This window comes from Balaenoptera acutorostrata, chromosome 11, assembly GCF_949987535.1.
Source record: "Balaenoptera acutorostrata chromosome 11, mBalAcu1.1, whole genome shotgun sequence".
NCBI lineage: Eukaryota > Metazoa > Chordata > Mammalia > Artiodactyla > Balaenopteridae > Balaenoptera > Balaenoptera acutorostrata.
In genome coordinates, this window is record NC_080074.1 from 52,639,001 (window position 1) to 52,663,899 (window position 24,899).

General features: G+C 39.1%; 1 protein-coding gene across 2 annotated transcripts in view; it reads right to left on the reverse strand.

Moving 5' to 3' along the window:
• Positions 1-852: 852 nt before the first annotated feature.
• Positions 853-24,899, reverse strand: part of MSRB3 (methionine sulfoxide reductase B3) — a 160,976-nt gene continuing 136,929 nt past the window's right edge. For both annotated transcript variants that reach the window (XM_007179754.3, XM_007179755.2), the window contains exons 6-7: positions 13,345-13,442; positions 853-4,011 (exon numbers count right to left, since the gene is read on the reverse strand). In XM_007179754.3, the coding sequence (XP_007179816.1) occupies positions 3,847-4,011; positions 13,345-13,442 (263 nt within the window). In that variant the 3' untranslated portion in view covers positions 853-3,846. The remainder of the gene's footprint in view (positions 4,012-13,344; positions 13,443-24,899) is intronic.

The following is a 24,899-nucleotide window of genomic DNA, read 5'->3' on the forward strand; positions in this document are numbered from 1 at the left end:
AATCACAAAGAGGGCTGCTAAAACATAAATCGATAGGGCCCTACCCCAGAATTTCTGATGCATTAAGTTTAAGAAAACATATATTTGTAGCAAGTTTGCAGGGGATGCTGATGCCGCCGTCTGGGGACCACACTTTGAGAAGCACTGTTCTAAGGTACACTACATGAAATTGCTGGCCTGTGAATTTTAGGATCCCAGGAATATGACTTAAAGAAGTGGCTGAAAAACAAAAGTCCTCATCACCTCACTTCTCCTCCCAAAATAAACAAATCAACAAAATGAACCAAAAAATTAAACTAAAAAATTTCGATAACAAATAACACTATACCGAAACTCTTCTGTTAGAAATATTTAAAGGTGAATCATCTGTGAGCAATGGCGAACCCATAATGTGTTTCCCTAGAGACGAGTCCTTGACAACAGTATGTCTCCTGTCAAATTATTTAACAGAAGCCTAGGCATCGGCACGGTATCATTCCTGCATTTTCACCTATAGCGTTATCATGATGCAACTTGCCAAAGTCCATGTCTTAAGCACAAAAACATATACAAGCTGCTGAAGATTCTGCTGAGATGAGGTGAAAGTAGAGTAATTCTGTAAATGTTTCCCTTCCCTCCAACCTTTCAGATCCCAGGAGGCCTCTCCTGGGGCCTGGGGTATGGGGAGTCGAACTAGACCCACTGTCAGAGCCCCAGCTTATAAAGTCCACACCAGATAAAAGGCCCTCTGTACAAACTACAGACATGTCAGCTGGGTAAGGAGGTAAACAGAGCAGCCTATGGCAAACTCCAGTGGATGGTCTGTGCATCTGTGCTAAAAATAAGAGAAGTCTTTAGAATCAGAGAGGAAAACATTTTTATAAAGAGATTTTATTACATAATTTCTGTATACAATAGACATAGGAAAAGGGTTTTTAATGAAAATTCCATGTCATTTTTCAAAAGTTTTGAATTGCTTGGAGAAAAATTCTTACAAAGCTATCTAAGGCAAAAGTAGTATTTGACCTTCAGAACAAATGCTAATCCCTTTCATCATATTCCATATTTAAAGCAAGGCATTTTCAATTCAATTAACATGGAGAGGCTTTCAAATCGCTATGTCATTTACGTTAAGAGTTTAAATTCATCTATAAAGTGAAAAGTTTAAACACATAGAAATGTTCTCTAATACAATATGTACTGTTGCTTTCTTGAGATCCATTCCACATGAGTGTATGGACGTACTTTTTTACACACCAGCAAAGAAACCTGCGTCTCCTAACGGCACAGTGAGGGCTGGAGTGCAGAGAGGGAAAGTCCCATGCGTTTCCCATGTTAAATGGCATAACTCCCACAGATCACATACACCTCGCCATATTGACTCAGTTCATTGCACTCCATATCCTGCAAAAATAAATCTAGTGCTCGACAGCTGACATTATTGCTCACTTACGTTTTAGTAATATATTTCTTTAACATAAGACAGAAATACGCTGAAATTCGATACCACTTAAACTCAAAAGCAATCTGAAATTAAACCACATGCATACACCCACTTTCTTTTTGCCATGGATGTTGCATTTTTCTTAAAGTTGATGCTGGAAAATGTGGTAGAAGAAAAACTGGCTTTCCTTGAACGAAGACTAAGCATTAGAAGAGGAGCTTTTTGAGGGGAATGTTAAGCCCCACAATAGAACTGGAGGAACGGTGAGAATCCAGAGTCTCTGGGGAGAGGGAGAAGTCCCCGTTTATCTTCCTTGTCTACCCCAGCACTGTAGCTTGTGTCCAGCAGACCCCGCGGCAGGCCACCACCTAGAGCAGGAGCCCCGTGAGCCCCCGAAGGATGGACCGCACACTGGGACAGGAATGTCCTGGGAGACCCACTTCTTTAGGGATCCTTGGGTCGCTGGGAAATGTTGGGACTCCTTTGGTGAGGTTGGGAAAGACTTCTAGGATAGTCTGGACACTGAGGCTTCAAGGGTCTTAAATTCAACGTCTCACTTCTAGAGGGGAGTGAAACTTGCGAATTCCAGAGTGACCCCAGGGCCTGAGGTGACAAATCTGGGAGCCGAGGGAAGAAGAGCATAGTGCATCTGGAATCTCAAAGTTGTGGCCCACATGACAATGAAGAGCCTCACCAGGAGGTGTTTGGAGAGACACAGAAGGATGTGGACATGACCACGCTGACATCGATGGATCACAACTTTTCATTTTAGTTTCTCATTATTTCTTTAAGATTGTCAGGTGTTCCTCTTTCTTATTTTGGTCTTGGTGCTTATATGGAAAGAAGTCAGTGTTCATAAGCTATCAAAGATTTACCAAAAAATTATTTTTTAAAAATTACACTTCAGGATTAGCATTCAAGGCTACAAACACAATATATATCAGTCATAAACCATACCTTCACGCCTGGCGGCCGCAGTACCAACATATATCACCACTGCTCAGAGCTGTAGAAACCTTACGGTGCACAATGACATCCATCCCACCAGACTAAATGTTATATGGCAACTGAGCGGAGCTTCTTAGAGTAAAACCAGCCATACTGCTACAGAGAAAAATTTCTGGCTCTTGGCCCAACTGTTTCCATACCAATCAGCTAAGTCACCCTCCTCTCTGCTTCTTTCCATTTCAAATGCCTGGGCTTCGGCCTTTGAGGCAATTAGAACCAGATCAGTTTAATTTTACAACACTGATCTTCATTGTATTGCAATATAGTAATTTTCCCCTGAGAGTGTCAATTATTTTGCAAATATTCTAAGTCGTGTTTATACATAAAGAATAGGCATGGAGAGGCTAGACAGCCTGTCCCTCCTCACACAGCAGATTAGTGTCAAGGGTGGGATGCGAGCTCCTGGCTGTTTCTATTTTAAGCCCCAATGTCCTTCCAGAGGTCACCTTGCCCTGTGCACAGGTCCCCCACCCTCCCCTCTGGGCTCCGTTCCTTACTTGCTCTTCTTCAGAGCACTGGACATCTAGTACCCAGGCTTCCTCCTCAGCCTTCTCTGCTCTCTCTTACTTCTGCTGCCTTGATGAAGTGTGTTGTTCCCAGTATTTTATTTTACACAGTGAATTCACCAAAATGCCCTTCCAGCCGCAGCTGGTATGAGGTGTGGAGGGACAGACTTACAGAAGGCAATGGCAGGTGCTCTTCTTTGTGAACTTTGGACAAAACAGGGCTCAACATTTTACGGTTATCTTACATTCCAATGTTTTCAACGAAAAATAAAAATAAAATAAAGGCCTAACCAATGAGATCATGTTTGCTTCTCTGCCACAACACTCAGTGTGCCCCCTCGGATCTGGCAACAATTTAATATAAGGAAAGACTTTAGACCTTCACGCCCTTTTTGGGAGAATAAAGGACCTCAGCCCAAACTTTCCACCAAAGCTGAGAAGTCTCACAAGACATCGCTCCACCCTTATCTTAGGTGGATCTGCACAAATGCCTCCAGGCCGTGTGTCTCAACACCCTGCCCCCACCCCCACCCCCACCCCCACCAAGCCCTGGTCTCCGCACTGCAGAGGAGATCTTGATTTTCATGTCTGAAGACCAAGCACCTTTTGCCTATTAAGCAAGGAGAAAAAAAATCCAAAGAAGCTATGTAGTAATGCCAAATGCTACGTAAGTGGCTTGTGAAGAAGTTTCACAAAGCTACCTCTGAGGTTCACTAAAGTTACAAACAGTTCCCGATCTAGTCAATAGCAAAATGCATTGATGGCCAGGGCCTCTGTTTAAGCAAAAGAAGAAAAATATCAGTAGCATAAAATTGCTCTTCTATTTTTGAAAAAATATATCTGAGATAGATGCTCTCGAATTCGTTTTAATAAGCTGTGCATTAAGTACACTTGTTTCCATCAACTCCTCTACAGCTCCGTCTTGTCGCCCTGGGCCGGGCTGCCCCCTGCGCTGTCCCCACTGGCGCTGCTGATCTCTGCAGGTGTGAAAGACAAGGACGCAGAGTTTATGCAGTATCTTTTGCCAGTTGGACGAGGTCCGTCGTCAAAAATGTGCCCGAGGTGAGCACCGCACTGCAAGAGAAGAGCAAAATGTAAGTCAACAGCGTGTACAAAGCCGGCTTTGAGGGGAACTCACGTTCAGCAGTTTAAATGGATGACCGGCCTGTAGAGAAATGATGGAAGCCATCATGGATGATTTCTAATCTGCCTGTCAATAGCTGCAAAGATGGTTTCTGGCAGGTTTTGCACCACATGCTGAGAATAAAAGACACTAGAATTGTGCATATCAGAAATCATTTAGGAGCCACTGTATCTTCTGATCTGTGAAGCCAGCTGAAAAATGACTGCAGTAGTTTTATGAATTGAGTTGACCCTTGATCTGGACCTCTGGCACTGCTTTTGGCTTTGGATGGGTGGCTTTCAGATATGCAGAAGTCCACTGTAAAAGATACTGTTTAACTGGCCATGACGGAGGTGACGTTTGCTTTCATGGGCAGTAAAACTTAACATCAGACAAGCATTGGATGTTCTTGGAACCCAGCAAAGCAATAGCAAGACTCAACAGATTTATGTCACAGTCACCAAGACTGCAGTGGGGCAAATGGAAATGTCACTAGTCCACACAATCGGTTTTTCTGGCCTCCAACAGGTGGAGTGCCATGTGGGCTGCCTTACCTGCACAAACTGGGTCATGTGGAGAAGGAATAAGCTGTCGAACTCATTCCATGCTACTGACTATCCAAAAAGCTGGGGAAGGAGGAGAGCTAGAGAGTCCAGACAGTGGCAGAAGGAGGGATGGTTGGTTATGATGGTGTTAAGAGAAATCCAGCCCAGAGAAAGCGTCTCCAGAAAGCCTGGCTCACTGAACAGAGCCCGCACTAACCAGTGTGCTGCTGGATTCGGCTCCAGGAGACAACAGCACTGGCCACACTTACCTGTCCCCCACCCTCCTCAGCAGGGACGGGGCTGAAGGGTATGGGGACGTTAGTGCTCCGCATTCAAACAGCCTGTGAAAACACATCGTTTGTTACGTAACAAAGAAACCAAAGCCTGGGGCAAATGACCCCCCCCTTCATTCATTTCACAAATATTTATGGAGCGTCTGCTACATGCCAGGCACTGTCCCAGACTCTGGAGGTACAGGCAGTAGCCTCACGGAGCTTACATTCCAGTGGGGGAGACAGACAATACAAAGGAAATAAGGGACTGTAAAGCACAGTAGGTGGAAGTAAATGCTAAGGAGCAAAACAAAAACGAAAACGAAAACCAGAAAGTGAAACAGATTGTCAGGTTGGGGGCTGACATTTTAGGTAAGGTGGCCAGGGGTGGTTTTTCCGGGCTGGCTTTGGGATAAGAACCTGGAGGAAGTGAAGGAGCGGATATCCAGGGGAGAGCATCTCAAGCAGATGGAGGAGTCAAGACTTAGGCAAGAACGTGAGAGAAGAGACATACAGATGGTTTATTAATTCTTCTCACTGTGCTCATTTGGTGTATAAAACCCTTATACATTGCAAGGAAGGAAAATAGGAGACGATGAGAGAGAAGTGAGGGATGGTGCTCATTACAGTGGAAAGCACCAGAATCTCAGTTTCCCCATAGAAAGTGCTAAATTCAATTTTCGAGGGTTCTCTAGTTATTAATGAATAGCACAAATAGCAACTTCAACTATAGGGCACTTCCATGGTAAAAGTGCATTCTTATTTTACTGCCAACATACTGTGTCAGTTTATTAAAGAACTAAAAATGAACCCTGAACTGATTTGATCTGTTGCCTGGAAAATATGAAACAGGCCTAAAAAACAAATCTTGCATTATTTTACCGCATTTTATGCAGGTTTAGGTAATATCAAGGCTGACAGCTCAGATTGCTTTTCCTTTCTATAAACAATGGAGACCAAATTTTCAGGCATCAGCAGCTAAGATGCACCAGTAAAAATACACATGCTTACCCAATGGACACAGGAAAGCACCTATTTCTGCCTGCCAAAAGAGTCAGCGTGCAGGCCAACAGGAACTGGTGCTCTCGGTAACCAGTATGTGTGCACAATTATTGATCTCACGTGCAGCTCCGGCTCTTCAGTCACCTGGCATCTGAGAGGTGGAGTTTTCACATAAAAGCCTCAGATAGTTTTTTTGGTTTTTCTTTTTTTTTTTTTAATGAGAGAATACAGCTATCTGGGCAAAAATAAATGATATTGCCTTTATTAATCATCTCAAGCATATTTAGAAAACAGTTCTCTTTACCTTACTACAAAAATAAAGCATAGCAATGGTATACTTGAAGCCATTTTGTAGTATTTATTTCCCAAATCATTCATTTCCCAAATCATTGTTAAAAAATCCAAATTAGAGTAATTTAATCTGTTGGACTGAGTTGGTTATCGGCCTGCAGTTTCATTAGAATCAATGAAACTAGTGATTTCAATAAGAAAAACACAGATTCTAGATGTCCCCCATCCAGGCAAAAGAAAAAGGGAGCGGGATGAGGAAGAGAAATTATAGTGGGGAAAAGGTAACAAAAATCATTGGTAAATAAGTATATGGGTTGGCGATGGGGTAGGGAAATCCTCAGAAACGGTAATGGTCCCCTAAAAACAATAGTGATAGCTTCATCATGCTTGTACAAGGTGTTCTGGAAGATTCACTCCAGGCTCACATAACTGAGGGAGGAGCAAGGTGTTCATTTATATCTGTGCCACCACATACATGCCCATCCGGTTGCCTGCAAAGTTGTAAGGCCATTTGTCTGAAGGAAGCCTAACCAACAACACAGTACCATTTCTGCTTCCTCCCAGGAACACCTAGTCTCCCATAAAAGACCAGCACCCGGTTTCTTTTAAAAGTGCACAAGCCCTGAAGGCTCCTCCCTGAGGGGAACACCCAAGGAGCCCATTCTTTCCAGCTTCTACCCCTGGCGGAAGGCTACGATGATGAATGAAAGTTGTCAGAGATGCACTGTTTCTTTAGCCACCTGAGAGCTCTGCGTCCCGGCCCCAGCCAGCTGGCAGTGTGCTGGGATCCCTCAGCACACCTGGTTGAACTGAAACAAACTGGTTGCCCGATGAAGAAATCTCTGAAACCTGCTGTTAATGATTTATTTCAGGGTACGATCTTTGGTGTGCATTTTGAAAGTTGTTTTAAAATGGTTATGTATTTCTTTCTTTTACAGGTAAAATGCAAACTATGACTGAATATTCCAGCTCTTATTCTGAGGAAGCATGAGATAAGCATTGTTCAAAAGAAATAATTTAAATTCCCATGGGAATCCTTTATCACCTAAGCCTCTCAGAAAAACTGGCAACTAAAGAACCTGTAGAGAACAAAGGGAAAGGACCCCCCTCAAAAAAAAGACAAGTGATTTACATCAAATTTAACATAATTCCTTAAAATCTGACTGCAATTCTCAATTGTGTGCATAAGAAACACAAATAGTGCATTCAACACAGTTACATATTTCTGCACTGATATATTTCCAACTGTCCTAGAAGGTTTTCTCCCAGCTATTCCTAGGATGTTTGGGGTTTTATTATTATCATTTTCTCTTAAGTGTTTGATCTACAAGATGAAGCAGTTTCAAAGCAGGGCTTTTACACTTGGGCACATGGGGCAGGATGGGAAGGAGAAAAGAGTTTTAAGAAGGAAAGCAATTTACTTTGCCAGTAGTATCCTGTTTTCTCCCAACATTATCAAAGACACTTGTGTGTAAGTAGGGCTCTTTTCCTCTGTGCTTGTGATATTAATCTTTTGCCAAGGAAATGATTGTGAAGTCACCAGTTTAGCATTATGATTTTACTGAAAGATCAAGAAAAAGAGGGGCTGTGAGTCTGAAATCCTATTGTAACACATGGGTATCTTTAATCATCAGCAATATATGAGTTGTCATCTGCAAAAGATTAATAAGGTTTGGGGTTTTACCAAAAACCGCTTAACTTTTTAAAAAAAATTTATTTATTTATTATTTATTTTTGGCTGCATTGGGTCTTTGTTGCTGCGCGCGGCTTTCTCTAGTTGCAGTGAGCAGGGGCTACTCTTCGTTGCGGTGCGCGGGTTTCTTATTCAGTGGCTTCTCTTGTTGTGGAGCATGGGCTCTAGGCGCACGAGCTTCAGTAGTTGTGGCACACAGGCTCAGTAGTTGTGGCTCGTGGGCTCTAGAGCGCAGGCTCAGTAGTTGTGGTGCACGGGCTTAGTTGCTCCACGGCATGTGGGATCATCCTGGACCAGGGCTCAAACCAGTGTCCGCTGCACTGGCAGGCGGATTCTTAACCACTCCGCCACCAGGGAAGCCCAAAAACTGCTTAACTCTTGAAAAGTACTTTGTATTGGTGGATATTTACCTTTCTGTTGATTTGGCTGACTTAGAACAAATTAATAATGATCTAAAACAAACTTAAGGGACTCTACCATAGATTCAAGCAGTAATAGCTACAGTCATAAATGGAGTCCAACTTGGGTAAACTCAGGGTTCTTCCTCAAAGATTATTACAAAAAGTTAAGTGATTTATTGGTCTCCCATTTGCTGCAGATGTAGAATTTTGATCAAAAGGAAGAATTCCCCAAGTATTTCCAGGAGAGACTTACTTCGCTGAACTACAGCTTAAACCATGCAAATTTTACCTCTTTGCACTGAATTTAAATTCCTGACAGTGTTGCCTAGCAGGCTGGGGTTGGAGAATTAGGAAGAAGCTGTCAAGCAATTACTCATAGTAGTCAGTGAAAGTGGAATAGAAGCAATATATTTTATCGCTAACTAAAAATGTGAATTAAACGAAATTAAGAAAAATTCTTTATAACTGAAAATTGTTAGGAAATTGCTACAGCCAGGGGGAAGATACATACGCCCACCAAAGTGGGCAAATTTAAGATAAAGGTCCTCTTTGGAGGAGACAACTGGAATATAATTCCTCAACTCAGTAGGTAGAACAGTAAAAGAAAACAAATATATTTGCAACAAGAATCAGAATGCAGCAGGGTAACCAATCTCCTCCACAAGCAGTAATCCTGAGGAAGACAGTGAAGAATCTCTATACCCTTGCTTGTTCTCTGTGCTGTTAACTTAAAGATCAGGCACTGAGCTAGGCTCCTTACACAGCAATTCTTTTAGAAGGACCTGACTGCAATATTTCTCTGAAAAGTGATTACAGTACTAAATAAATCTTAACTTTCTCAATAAAAATTTTACTACAGTATTACTACCTAAGAAGTCAGTGGAGAGAACAAACATATGGATACCAAGGGGGAAAAGGGGTGGGGGGATGGGATGAATTGGGAGATTGGGATTGACATATACACACTATTGATACTATGTATAAAATAGATAACTAATGAGAACCTGCTGTAGAGCACAGGGAACTCTACTCAGTGCTCTGTGGTGACCTAAATGGGAAGGAAATCCAAAAAAGAGGGGATAGATGTATACACATAGCTGATTCACTTTGCTGCACAGTAAACTAACACAACATTGTAAAGCAACTATACTCCAATAAAAAAATTAAAAAAAAAAAGGGCTTCCCTGTTGGTTCAGTGGTTAAGAATCTGCCTGCCAATGCAGGGGACACGGGTTCGAGCCCTGGTCCGGGAAGATCCCACATGCCGCAGAGCAACTAAGCCCGCGAGCCACAACTACTGAGCCTGCGCTCCAGAGCTCGCGAGCCACAACTACCGAGCCCATGTGCCACAACTACTGAAGCCTGCACGTCTAGAGCCCATGCTCCACAACAAGAGAAGCCACTGCAATGAGAAGCCTGCACACCGCAATGAAGAGTAGTCCCCATTCCTGCAATTAGAGAAAGCCCATGCGCAGCAACGAAGACCCAACTCAGCCAAAGATAAATAAATAAAATTTAAAAAAAATAATAAAAGAAGAAGTCACTGGACACAAGGAAAAACTACAGTGTAGTATAATGAGGTGGTAGGTATGGCTCCCAATGTGTTTACAATTCTTACCCAAATATGAGGCCTAATTCACTGCATGGTGTGATCCATATCACAATGAAGAAGAAGGGGCAGGGGAGGAGGAGGAGAAGGGAGGATGGGGGAGGGGAGAAGGAGAAGGAGAAGAATCCTAAGTACTAAAGCAAGAATTAGAGACCCATACACCAAAAAAAAAAAAAAAAAAAATCGCCATATTGCCAGGCAAGCAGGTTGAGTCTACTGGTTTCATCCACAGAAGCTCAGTTTATTTGTGTAAGTTGGCAGTAAAAGGGTCTACGTGTTTAGATGCTCCATCTTTACCATAAGGAAAGAAGCATTCCACATACCATGTCCAACTGAGAATGTCTCTAAGATACTGAAAACATCTAATAGATTCTTTATAACACAAACCCCTTTCATGCAATGCAGTCCAGAGAAAGGACAAACCATGTGAATTCAAAATACAACAAGAATTTTAGAAAGAGGAGAAGCAAACCAGACAATTTTGCCATACCATGTCACCATCCAAAAGTTTAAAACAAACAAAAAAAAAGATGGGAGAAGTTGCAAGTAGGAGAAGAGACTACCTAAACTGAAAGAATAGAAGGTAAAAGAAGATAAACTGATAATGAAAAATAGTGTTAAGGGTGAGAAACTAGGAAGTAAGATACAAGTGGTTACTCTAGTATGGAAACCATTAAATCAGTTTTTTTCCCTCGAGTCAAGATAAAAAGGATGAATGAGAAAATGGACAAGAGAAAACTAAAGAAAAATGTAATACAAGAGGAAAATAAATGTCTGTGTCAAACACAAATTAGAAGACAAAGAAACTGAAAGGAAAGACACCCAGCACACTTTAGCTTAGTGAGCTCTTAGTGTACTGTGGGGCAGACAGGCCCACTCTGTCCACACAGGAAAGAGTCCAGCAAACATATTCTTTGGGGCTGGAACCCAATTATTTTCTACGTGGTACTTACTTCTCAAAGCATGCATTTTTACACATGCGTTAATGGAACAAATTTCCCTCTCTCTTCTCTTTAAATTTAAGAAAGAAATGGAACAAATATCCCTCCCTCTTCTCTTTAAATTTAAGACTTTTATTTAAGAAAGGGTCACTTTCTAATGTGAGAAATAAAGGTGGTGGAAAAAGAAGCTGAAATGGAGTAGGTCAGTCAGTGTTAGTTCTTCACCCAACTGTTAGGAAAGGACCAAAGAATAGTAACAGTCACCTAGGCCTTTAACCAAAGGGCTGAGAGCTATGCTTGGGTTAGCTTGGTATCTGTTATGAGTGTTGCCTAATTTGGGCACAGTCTGTGGGTTTTATTCCTCTGGTCACTGTAGGACATCTTCCTAATGGTCTTGTCTTGACTCCTACTGGTGTTACCTCAGTGGCTGGCACAGGGAAAGGAGGAAGTATATTCTAACTGTGAATTATAAGAATTAGTCACAAAGACATCAGAGTAGGGCCTGAAGGAAAGGTATTATCTTATGCCCCACTTTTTCTGTCCCTTTTTTATTTGATTTTCATAGAACTCAATGTCTGAAAGTGGGTTCTGAGTGAAAAGGAAAGTAGCAGTCATATAACAGACTTTAAGGCAGCTTAAAAAAAGAACGAAAAAAACAACCATTAGCCTTAAGAGAGGTTTACTAAGTACTATGTACCTAAGTTACAAATTACTGTGTACCATCCAACCTCACTTTTTTGTCAAGTATTTTAGATTCCTGGGTAGATATTCACAATTTGCTTCTGTGGCAGTTATAACAAAAATCAATAAAAATTCAATTGAATCCAAAACTGAATTGAATTTAACTGCTGAGGGATCAGAGGATTTGGGTTTTGTTTTTGTTTTTTTCTTATTTCAATATGACTCTTTGTGGTACATGTATCTATCTACCTATCTATCTATCTACCTACCTACCTACCTCCCCTCTATCTACTTATTTACCCAACTGAGCACCATAGAGAGCTCTGGAGCTAACTGCCCAAATTCAAGTCTCAGTTCAATCTATGAATCTCTACACAAGTGTAATCGCACTCCTTGTGCCTCCATTTTCTCAAGTGTAAAATGAGAAAGAATAACATTATCTAGTCATAAGGTTATTGTGAACATTTACCAGGGGAGTTTTTGAGAATGTTGACGTTCAGGCCTCACCCAAACCAATTAAATTAGAATCTCTGGGGGTGAGACCCAGGATCGAAAATTACCACTATCTTGCTCAGACTCAGATCTGAGAAACAAGACTGAACTGACAATGTGACTTGGATAAAATATAAAGCCTGCTTTTCAAGGGAGAGGGTGGTCCTCATACTTAGAAGACAGTTAACTTGCCAGCCTTATTTTAAAAAAATAAAACAGGAATTCATCAGGTGGTTAGGTTCAAACAAATCTCCTTCCCTACTTGGTAGTAAATATGCTACCTACTCCCTAAAACTCACGTGCCTGATGAAGGGGGTTAACGGTCAGGTGGAAGAATGCTGAGGGAGGCCCACGTGGCAATCCCTTTGCTATCACAGCTGCCTGATTGTGCCCCCTCTACCTCTGATATGTACTGTACAAGAGACAGCCCCCAACAAAACACTCTGTAGTATCAATGAGTTCTAGTGCCACAACACTTAGACTTTATATTTCACTTATTTAAAGCAAATTAAAGCAGGACTACCTACTCTAGAATAAAATGTGCAGTTGCCCTAGTTCTAGAGAACTAGAAGAGACTATCTAATGTGCAGTTGCTCTAGAACTAGAAGGTTCTGGCTATGTCTCTGGGCTTAAGCACAAAACCCCCAAAAGTTCAAATTTCTTGATTAGGATGACAGATTAACTATATTTTTGCCTTCTCCTCAACACACGTTCATTTTCCCCCTTAGATCCAGCACTAATTCGGTCAGAGCAGGGTGGAAGGAACTAACTAGAACATCCTTGGAAATGAGGATAGGCCTATTCCTAGGAGAAGTAGAGAAGGAATTACCTTATCACACATTCCCTCTCTGCCCTCACACAGCCCACCACTGAACTTCCTCTTCCTTCTGCCGTTCTCCAACCTCCCTCCTCACATCCACCCAAGGAGAGCTGTTTCTGGGGTCTTTGTTGACCATGTTGGGATCATTACCATTAGAGGTATTATAACTGAACAATGAGTGCACAGAACTGCAGGGAGAAGGGGATTATGTAAACAGATTATGTGAGGCCATGTGATGAAATCTTCACATGCCCTAAGAATGGCCCATTCCCCACTGTATTAAGTCAATTGAAGATGATTTTTCCTACCAATGATTTTGTTTAATAGTGTTGAAGCCAATGACTGACATTTAACTGGACTTGCTAAACTCCTCAAGACTGAGATGTCATTAGGACTTGATAGAGACTTCATTGTGTTTGTCCCTTTTGTGATGGGTCACTTGGCCTTAGTTGCTATATTTAGTACAACCAGGAGTCTTGAAAGTGCTTGCAATGCAGAGTGAGCAGCATTTTGGATTTTCAGGTGGGATTAACTGACCTGAGAGCAGCTGGTTTCCACCCTGTGCATCCCATAGGAAAAGTCATCTGTGAATGTGACTGCATCAGAACTGATCACATCGTGGAATGAAGGCCAACCTGGGACAGAGCAAGCACAAGAACCAAAACAGAGGAGAGAGAGACACATCCTTGGGTTAGAATGCAATTTTAAAAGAAATACTAAGCATAAAATGGAAATCTTTAGTATATGAATCATGCTTAACTTTTTCAACCTGAAAAAAAAAAGGTCGAAGACTCAAGGTTAATATATTTTGCAAGAATGCAACTATTTTTTTTAAGAATAACCTTTTCCTCACATTCAGATTACAGTTGCATTGGGATTTTATGTTTCATGAGACTCTCTTAGACCTTCCAGTAGTTTTTTTAGCACACCCCTGAACTTATAAAGCTCTCTATCACCATTTCCTCTTCTCTCTCTTATCTTCAGAGTCACTGGGCATGGTCCTGAAGCACTGTGAGTTTTACAGTGTGATGTTTTCCAAAACACAATCCAACTGGTCTGGCTGTTAACTTTTCAACTATTCCATGCTTCTTTAGGAACCATGTTTTTTTAGTACTCAGTTTGGATGGTTAAAATATATATTTTTTAATTCTGTTTTTTCCATCTTAATCTAATTTCTCAGGATAGGGGTTATCTGGAAAGCATAGGTTCTATCTATTGATGGGCAAGAGGCTTGCTTACTTCATAGGAGAGTCACAGAGCAGTGTTCCTCAGGCATCTCTGGGCCTTCTCTCAAATAGCATCTTGTTCCAATTTTCATTTAGTCTAGTGATTTTTTAAATATGCACATGGCTTTAAGAAACTCAGTGGTAAGTAGACCATAAGATTGTACACACGTTTATGGGGGTACAGTCAGGTTTTATGTTCAGTGCTTATGGGCATGTTTTTCCATGTTTCCAGAAAATATGTCTGGAGTTACTGAGTTGAAGCCTGTATCCTCAAAATGATGAAAGAGGTGCAATGTTGCTGAATTGCTTGTGCAATTTTTTTCCTTTTTCAGAAGCCAAATTTTTCCTATAGAAAGGAGGAAGCCCTTTAAAAACTGAGTGCCTTGTGTTAATACACCTTTTGAAAGAAAACAGAATGCAAATTTCAACAATATGATTTCCAGTTTCAAACAAAACAAATTAGCTCAGGCCAAGTTTTTATACTAAACTCCCCCAAGCTCCCCATCCCCCTGTTATGCAACAACATTGCTTTGGTAGTGCTAGATTTAACACCCAGAGTTTAAACACTTTCCAATTCTTTGATTTGACTTCGAGATTGCTACAAATCACCAGGAAAACCTTAACTCTGTCAATATAAGATAATATTCCACAAAACTTAATTATGCTAAGAAACATCAGTATCCTTAAGAAAACTTGTTTCTCCCCATTTTCTAAATTCCAAAGAGAATCTGAATATATTCTGGCCTATAGTATTTGGTTTTTAATGATTACTTGATACATTTAGGTGCTCTTCTTTGTTCAATGACAGAAGTACCCACTGATAAAGAGAAATTTAGTGGTGATGCTTCAAGACATTGAAAAATAATTTATCTATGAAAAGAAAGAGAACATTCTGTTTCTGTTTTTGTTTTTTAAACCTCTCATGTCTTAACTCATTTGATTACAGTTTATAGCAACTAATATTATGATTCAGTAGTAAACAGGTAAAGAGTTAGGAGTTTTTGTTTTTATTTTAAATTTACCATAAAGCTACCTCCCTCCCTCCACGACATCCACATTTTCCTATTTCTAGAATTTAAAATAGGTATGGAGAAATATATATGTATTTCCCATGCTACCTCTGCATCTTAGGTATACTTAGCTTGTTCTATTCATCACACTAGATTTGTGATTTGTTTTCATGCTTTCTCCCTGCTTAGCTGGTAAGCATTTTGAAGGCACTAACCTGAGTATACTCACAGCCTACCATGGTGTACAGCACAAAGGCACAGCTGAAATGTTTATTAAACGGATTTTCAACTAACCTTAAATAAGAAAGTGGGATGAATAATGACAGTACACCACAGAGTCCCATAGAAGAAGGAAAGAATATAATCATACTCCTTCTTTACAAGACCAGATTAAGGAATATCAATGCTAATTTCTCACTGGACTTTCCGTTTTGGCTCATTTACTATAATTAAGGCTCTCTATGTAGGTGAAATAACATTATTTATTTGAGGTAGTAAAAACACGTGAGGATCATCTAGGTCACTCACTTTACCGGTTTTTTTGGGGAGGGGGATGGGGGAGCAGAAGGGCAAGTTATTGCCAATGTTACTCAGGCAGGAAGTTGTAGAGCCAAAAACAGAATCTGAGTATTCTTAGTCTAGGGCTCTCTTCTTATGTTCCACTTTTTTCCTCAGTGAAAGGCTGAGAGGTCAATCATTTGAACACTCTGGCAGGAAGGAAGCTGAAGGTTTTAAGAAATATGTTTACTGCCAGTCTGGATTAGTTGATAGATACACTGTTGCACTTAAGAGCTTCTAGGTGGAAGCTGATAATGAATGTACCCGACAATACCTATTCTCTCACTTCTAAAGACCAAACTGTTCAAAGGAAAGTCCAAGAGTAATGATATAAATCATGTAGTCTAGCTTGGGATATAGACAAGTTTTTTATTCATTTATCTAAAACAGCCAGGAACACTTAGAAGCACACCCTTAGGCAATAATATTGAGAAAACTGTCAATTCTATTTGGGGTTTCTTAATTCTAATTCCTTCCGAATAATTGTGAATCACTGCCTACTAAAGATTCTGGGGAGGGAAAGGAACTGCTTTCAAATGAGCTATGAAACCATACAGCTATACATTTTGCCTCCATGAATTAAATATTTATAGAATTTTCCAGAAGACTACATTCAAGAGTTGAGCAGGGTGACGTGGAGTGACATGGAGTAAATGTTCTCAAAAGATTTCATTGTTTCTGAGAAAACTGTTGACACTTGAATAGTTTACTTGTTGTTTACCATGGTGCTATTTAAACACTGGAAGAGACACTAAACATCCCAAAATTCAGTGTCCCTTTGCACTGTAGAAGGAATACAGTTTTCAAGATGGATATGTCACCCACGTCTTAATTGGTGGAGATTGACAAGGAGAGCCATGTTGAAGTCTATAACCTCCTGTATAGAACACATTTCAAAAGGGAATCATGGTCAACTTCATCAATAAGGTTAACAAAGGAGAACGCTGAGTTCTTTTGCTACATCTCTTAGAAAAAGAGAAGCTCTATAGAAAGAGAATCCATCGGAAAGGTAAGTTCTATTGACAATCAAACTAAGAAGGACCTTTACCCAAGAATAAATTGTCTTATGACAGAGAAGTCACAGTGATGACAGCACTTTGAGAGCGGAATTCCCTCATCATGTGAAAGTATTTAAAGGAGGAACTCTTCACTGCTGTAAAAATCCTCAAAGGAAACCCTGCCCCCACTCCTAATAATAAGGAAAGTGCTTCAAAGGGTGATAGGCAAAGACTTGAAGCAATCTGGGTCTTGTTGAGAAAATTATCTTGAGCAAAGTTGGGGGGAGGGGATGTGTTTTTGTCAGTTTTGACATTAAAGAAAGATCATCCATCCTCCTTTCTCTAGGATTTCCCTTTTGGTCTTCTCATCTAACAAAACAGTATTTGTTTTGGATGTATTCCATACACTTTTTAAAAGAAAAGTCATGTGAAAACCTGTATAAACAGGGTTGACTCACCCTACCCCCAGTACATCCCTTTGCTTCTATTTGAAGAGGTTGGATATGGGCTGATTATCATTTTATTTCCAAGAACATAAACTGTACCTTTTAGATATTAGTCTATTATTATCAAGAATATCTTATAGTCTATGTTTTTGTTATTTCACATGCAGAACTATAACAACACAAACTAGAGAAGATGACACAACGTACAAGAAAGCAAGTAAATTACTATCTAATTAAAACATTTAATTCTAATATTAGCAGTGTTCTCTAGAAAATGTTATCTTTCTCAATGCCTTTTTGTCTCCTTTTTCCAAAAACTTCCCTCAACTCTGGAGGGTGGCTGTTATAGAATATTTCTGATTTTAAGAGCTTAGTTTAAGAGCTTAGCTTAGTTTAAAAACAAATAAAATATTATCTTTTTTTTCAACCAGAACTTGAAATCTGAATCAATACTTCTTGATACTATTACGATCCCCTTGGCACCACTGGACAATATTCTGTTTAGGGACCTTGGCTACAACTACTACATAAACATAGTGATATATAATTTATCTATTTTAATACTAAGTTTTTCTTTTTTCTATTAATTTAAAGGCACACAATTGAAGAACCATTTTCACAGGTTAATACATCTTGTCTCTGCTTTAAATTTTAAACTCATTTTTTCACCTTATAAAGATGGAAGGAGTAGGTGAGTTATTGTGTAGATAGATTGTAATATTGTCTTGTTATATATAGTTTTCTTTGTCACATTTCCTTGACTTTCAGGTAAGCAATGAATGAGTTTATCTGTTTATTGCACACCTGATTTTGACAAGAGTTTTGTATTTCTAGCTCTTAGGTTGGGATTAGTCATCGCATATATATATATGCAGAAATATGATCTAAACTAAACTTTTAACAACTCTTAAATTTGAAAAAAATATAATTGTGTGAAATTTTATTTACTCAGACCAGTTTTTCTATACATTGTATTAAACCACTGAATGTATTTGAATGCTTGACGATGGAGAAATAGGCTTCCAGTATCGTCTGGAAGTGTTATAATGATTATAACTCTTACTGAGCTCATGAACCTAAAATTAGAGAATCTTAAGAATCCTAGGAGTTGGAAGGGAATGTAGAAATCATCTGGCCTGATGTAAAGTCTCCCTTCAACATCTCTGGCACAAAATCATCTGTGATCTGCTTGAATATGTCCAAACAGAAGTGAACTCACTAATTCACAAGAAGGCTATTCCATTTTTGAAGAGTTCAAATTGTTAGAAATCTGTCTCGGGCTTCCCTGGTGGTGCAGTGGTTGCGAATCCGCCTGCCAATGCAGGGAAAACGGGTTCGAGCCCTGGTCCGGGAAGATCCCACATGCCGCGGAGCAAATAATCCGTGTGCCACAACTACTGAGCCTGCGTTCTAGAGCCCGTGCGCCACAACTACTGAGCCCGTGCTCCACAACAAGAGAAGCCACTGCTCGCTGCAACTAGAGAAAGCCCACGCACAGCAATGAAGAGCCGATGCAGCCAAAGATAAATAAATAAATATTTTTTTAAAAAAGAAATCTGTCTCCCTCTAATTTTTGCCCTTTGGACTTGCCCTCTAAAAATGATATGGAATAAATTTAAAGTATCTTTCAAAAAAATATCTTATATTCAATAAACAGGTTCTCCTCTCTAAGAATTCTCATCTTTAAATAGCAAATAACTACAGGTACTACACCTAATGCCGACAAGTTGGAATACGACAGTTCTGCTTCAATTTTATCCAACCATCTGGCCAAATTAATCTGCAGACATAAGTTGGTATATGTGGTATATGCTGGTATAATGTGAAGCAAATCTGAACATAAGAGTAAGAGATTAATAGTAGATCCTTGGTGCTTGCTACCACCTACACTAGAATGGATTTTTTTAGATTGCAGTAGAAGGAACTATTCCTTCTCACTCATAATGTAGCTTAATAAAGCTGCTCTGAGTCTACTTGAACCCAGAATTTTATAGTGACACAGCTCTCCAAAAGTAGCATTGTGTTCATAAATTTAAAATGTTCCACTCCAACTGCCTCTTGAGAAAAACTTCCTCAGCTCTCTATACCAGGCTTTTCCTCCTTCCTCTCAAAAATCTTCAAAACAAGTTGTTAAAACTAACAACAGATTATAAATAAGTTGAAGCCAATTCCATCTGTACCACGTCTAGAAAAAGTGGCCCTCATTCCCTTACTCTTAATTTAACAAGGACTGCTATACAGCTTCCCCTTCCCCTACACCCTCCCTCAACCCCCAGATAAAAATACTCCCAGTAAATTGGCTACATGACCCATCAGTAAAACATAGCAGAAACTACGCATGACCAAGAATTCATTTAATTGAAATGTAATTACAAATATTTTGTTGTCTTCAAATGCAAAATAAGTTTGAGCACAACAAATGCCACTTGGGCTTGAGTGATGGTTTAATAATGATGATATATGTTTGAGCATGGTTTTGGTGAGACAAGCTGGAGACTTACAGATCTATAATTTTGTGCGGATAGCAATTCTCACAGCTCTATAATTGTAGGACCATACTTCAAAATTTGTAGCTTTTAGTTTCTCTGAAGCCAGAATATGTTAACCTCACTGACTGATATTTACTTTATTAGCTATCTCAAGCCAAATAATAAAACTCTCTGTGAAGACCCCCTGCTAACACGAATTGTTTGAAGCTTAGAGCTCTGATTCTTGCCGTTATTCACTTCAGTTGACACTTCAAGTATAACTTTTATCTCATTTTTAAAAGGATGATTCTCTATTCCCCCTCAAAGACCCAAAAGTTTAAGTAATAACCAAATACATGCATGTAGTAGAAAATCAAACAGTGCAAGATGACTCAGTGAAATGTTCCCTTTCAATTCTCCCCACCTTGTAGACAACCATGTTTAATAGTTTTCCATTTATTTCTAAAAAATATGCATATGCTGCTGTCTCTTGATTCCTTCATTTAAATCTGTGCTGTCCAATACAGTAGCTACCAGCCACATGTCACAATTTAAATTTAAATTAATTAAAATTAAATAAAATATAAATTTCAGTTTCTTAGTCACACTCACCACAGTCCAAGTTCTCAACAGTTACATGTAGTTAATAGGGACGATATTGGACAACACAGATAACAGATGTAGAATATTTCCACCATTATTTTCCCCAGATATAAAACATTTCCAACATTGGATAGTGCTGTTTATAAACTATAAATTGATTCTTTCTTGTGAATGATGATTTAGCATTCATACTTACACTGTCTCCCCTCCCTTCCCCTTTCCAATTTTTGAATAGTAATATTCTTTTAAAACCTTGTTCAGTAACATCTGCCTCTTGAACTAGAATGTAAGTTGAATAAGAGCAGGGAGTTTGTTTTGTTCATCACTGTATTGCCAATCATCTAAAATAGTGCCTTTGACATAAGAGATGTTGTAAAGAACTGTCTAATGGTTGAACGAATGCATGACTATCCTACAGCTTAATATCGTTTGACTCTCCTTAGTGCCCTGATTCTCCCTCCACCTACTCTTTCCCACCATTCCAATGCCTAATCTTAATTAAGTCTTCTATGCTTTTCTAGAGATTGATTCTGAGAGTTGAAAACTAGTAAACAGCCTTTATATTATTATGGCTATATATATGTTGTTTACTGCAGAGCTAAAGAGTGCTGGGATTATATCTCCTTCTCCAACGGTCCAATTATCAGAATCTCAGGCTGCCTAAAATCAAACATTTTCCTATTTATGACAAAAATAAAACCATTGGTTTTGTCAAACATTCTCCCTATGCTTCATTCAGCTTTAATAAGCAGTACCTCAAATAAAAATGATACTTAAGGCAAGGAGTTTAGAATATATATAAAAATTAGCATAAATCTATAGACCCTAAAAATCCATGAAGATAATAAATGTTAATAAAATTTAAGCACAATGTACTATTCAAACATTGATTTTATTTTGGTTACTAGTTACCTTGCTTTTCTATCTTGTTGTCAAGTAACCCAGTAGCTCTAAATGGCAGTGGCACTGTTGCCAGGGATATTTTGAATGGCATGATGATGGGGGAATCACCTAAAGGCTTTTAAGCAGACGAGTAACATGATCAGATTTGTGTTTTAGGAAGATGGCTCTGGAAGCAGGCTGGAGGGTGACGGATAAGAGGGCGGATGAAAGCAGGTCTATCAGATGAAGCCTATGTACAGGAACAGAAGTTTCAAAGCTGTAAATGAAGACGATTGCAATGGGATTGGGGAGCAGGGGAAAGACTGTAGAGAGATGAAGAGAGCATAATTCAGATTGTGGTGACTGTGGTACCTGTGGGGGAGCAAAGGGGAAGGGCAGGGTGAGACTATGACTAGGTGTCCAGCTTGTATGACCAGCTGGATCATGCTCGTCATATGTGTTTTCAGGGAAAATAACAAAATCAGTCTAGTGTGGAACTATCTAGGAGGCAGAGAGACATGTGGGCTCAGAAGTGAGACCCTGGCTAAAGATACAGATGTGAAAGTCAGCAGAACGCAGAAGACAGTAAGGTTATGGACGAGGATCAGTAGAAGGCAGTGGAGAATCAGACGGGTATTTAAAAGGTGAGCTGAAGAATGAGTCGGCAAAGGAAAATAGAAGAGGACGTTCCAAGAAATAGGAAGAGGACAAGGGAACCAGGACAGGGTCAGACAATAGAGAGAAAACCATTTAAGGCTGGCAGGCAGACAGCCGTGACATAATCTACAGAAAGAACAAGTCAAGTAAAATCTGAGAAGAGATTGCTGAATTCAACAATTAGGAGGTCTGAGGACCTTTAGGAAGAGCCTTTTCAATGTGATGATGACAGAAGCAGAACTCTGTTGGGTTGAAGAGCATGTGTGAAGCGGAGAGAGTGAACAAAGACTTGCTCTTTACAAAGCCTGGCAGGGAAGGAAGGAAAGCCAGGTTGATGGCTAGCGGAGAGCATAATGATGTTTATGTTAAAATATTTGGGTTCTGGGGGGTCCCTCCTACCGATCCCAACTTTCTGTTTTCTAAAGTGTTTAAAATGTTACACTGTTACTTTTCTAATGGAGTTTTTGCAATAAAATGAGTGATATGAAAAATACTTAGACATGCTAAGAAATCTTAAGCATTACTCAAATGCTCCTTAGCTTACCGTATAGAAGCTATGTTTGAAGAAAGACCAGAAGACTAAAATAAGATTCCATCCCTAGAATCTTTTTTATCTTTAGTTTACTTTTAAGTTGTTTGTTGTTGTTTTGTTCCTAATATCTTTTGGTCTACCAAACTGAGAGTGATGAGTTTAAGTTTTGAATGACCATGGCAATCTGTCCTGCTTTTTGGCACAAAGTAGGTGCTCACTAAACATGGATGAATAAATGAATCCAGAGCTTTAGTTCTAGGTCAGGTTCTACTGTCAAACATGTTCACAGCACCCAGTACATTTTCTTCAAAGCATGTATCATGGTTTGTGATTATTTATTTATGTGGGTAGTTTTTGATTGTCTGCTTCTTTTACTAAGTTCCATGTGACCATGATTGCTTTCTTTACTATTATATCCTCAACACCTAGCTCATGGAAATATTTGTTGAATGAATTAATAAAGAAAATATCATAATTCATTATTTAACAACAAAATTGGACTGAATTAAAAGATTATCACTTAGTTTGGACCTGCCTATCACTAGGTTGATCAAAAAGAAAAAAAGTAGATGAAGAGTTTCTTCTATTTTGCTTCAGGCAATTTTTTACAAATATCAAATTTCATACAATATGATTATTTTCTGCCTATCAAAAATAGCACATTTATTCAAGCTGATTATTAATAATTTCATATGTAGAAGCCACATAGCCTTGTCACCCATAAGGATTTCAGGCATTTGCATTTGTGAAAGGACAACATGACTAAAAACTGTCAAGAACACTGAGGTGTCCTTTGGGCAGTGTGAACATCTGGTATCTATTCTCTTTGGAGATTAATAATGTAGCTGCACTGCAGCAGGCTTTACTAATTCCTTTGAGCCTTGCACAGCATTTTTAAATGGTTCCAAACACACAAGATCTCTAATTGGTGTGGATTTCATCCACAGTTTTCTTACAGTCTCAAAATATCTCATAAACTCCTAAGCAGGAATTGACAGAGGAAAGCTTCCCTATTTCCCTTTGTGGAGGCAGCTGTTAATTTTTTTCAGGTTCAATAAAATTACTGAACTCAAACTGCTTCAACCAAAAAACCAGGGAGAGGGACTTTATTTTCCCTGGCCTGAACACTGTCTCTTGTTACTTTAAATCACAGTTAATATTTTTAAAAATATATCTTACACATAAGTCAGTTGTAGACCTTTAGCATCAAAGGATCTGAGCAATATCACATGTAGCAGCCTGACCTTTAGCCATAATTTCTAAGTGCCATTAAAAAATGTCTCTCAAACTGGTTTTAAACTTAGTGTTGACCCAGTAACCTTGATCCAAAAACATTCAACTTTAGATAATTATTTTATTTTGCTTCCAAAAGCTCTTCAGTCCAGTGAGGCATCCATTAGGAAGCCTCACAAAGAGTTTAGAGTTTTCTTAGAATTTTTTAGCTGCATCGAACAGGAAGATGGTGATTTGGGTTGCTTGCTGAGTGAAGATTATTTACTGTGCTTAACTGACCTTAAGAATTCCAGGAGGGATACAGAATGGGGAAATTCAAAGAAATACAGATTTTATTCTCAGCGACATGCAATCCAGACTATAAGTGACATAATGTTCCATTCAACTGCAGTCCTGAATTGGGTCTATTCACTACATAGCATCTTTTGGGACTGTCAAACTATCACTCACAGTCTTTAGTTGGGCACCTATCAAAAATTTCAGAATATTTCCTCTCAAATATATATGTGCCTGATAAAAATGGAAGATTATTTCTAAGAGGGAGTTAGGTCTTGAAATTTTTTTTTTTTTCTAAATTTTCTCCTGATATTTTTCTCTAACTAAACTCTCTCTAAACTTCTGAATAGGCTTTAGATCTTTATTCTATTATAAACTTTTAGTAACCACAATATGAAATAAAATATTTCCTTGTTTTCATAAATCTATGATCCTTTACTGCATCACCTTTTTATGACACGTCAAAACTTAGTTCACCTACTACAATTTAAATTTCTGACCACCCATCTTGAAAAAGTATTTTGAAACAGATTGCTCAAAAAAACTATTAAGCACAAATAGTCTAGAACAAAATGATTACTTAGAGTTGTTTACATGACAAAAGATGTTTTTTCCTTTGTAGCAGACACATGGCAAAATTGAAGCAATTTATCAAACACTGTACATTCCCTAATATATTAAAATTTTAAAATAAATTACATCAAAAAGACATGAAGCAAACTACATCAGATCAAGGCATACTCTGATAACTATTCATTCTTTTAAAAATCCTTTAAGGAACCGGCTTGCAGGGCAGAAATAGAGAGACAGATGTAGAGAACAAACGTATGGACACCAAAGGGGGAAAGCGGCGGGGGAAGGGGGTGGTGGTGGTGTGATGAATTGGGAGATTGGGATTTACATATATACACTAATATGTATAAAACAGATAACTAATAAGAACCTGCTGTATAAAAAAATAAAATAAAATTCAAAAATTCAAAAAAAAATCCTTTAAGGAAATATTTTGCCAACACCCAATCCCCATTACTTAGCTCTTCTTTTTCATATATTTAATTATGTTCCAATATGCTATAACTGACTGTTTATAATGTTTTCTGGGTTTGTTTGTTTCTTGTCTGTATTCCGCCAACTAAAATGTAAGCTCCCTGTGGGTGGAGATAACTGTTTTGTTCCCAGTGCATTCAAAGCTCCTAGAAGGAT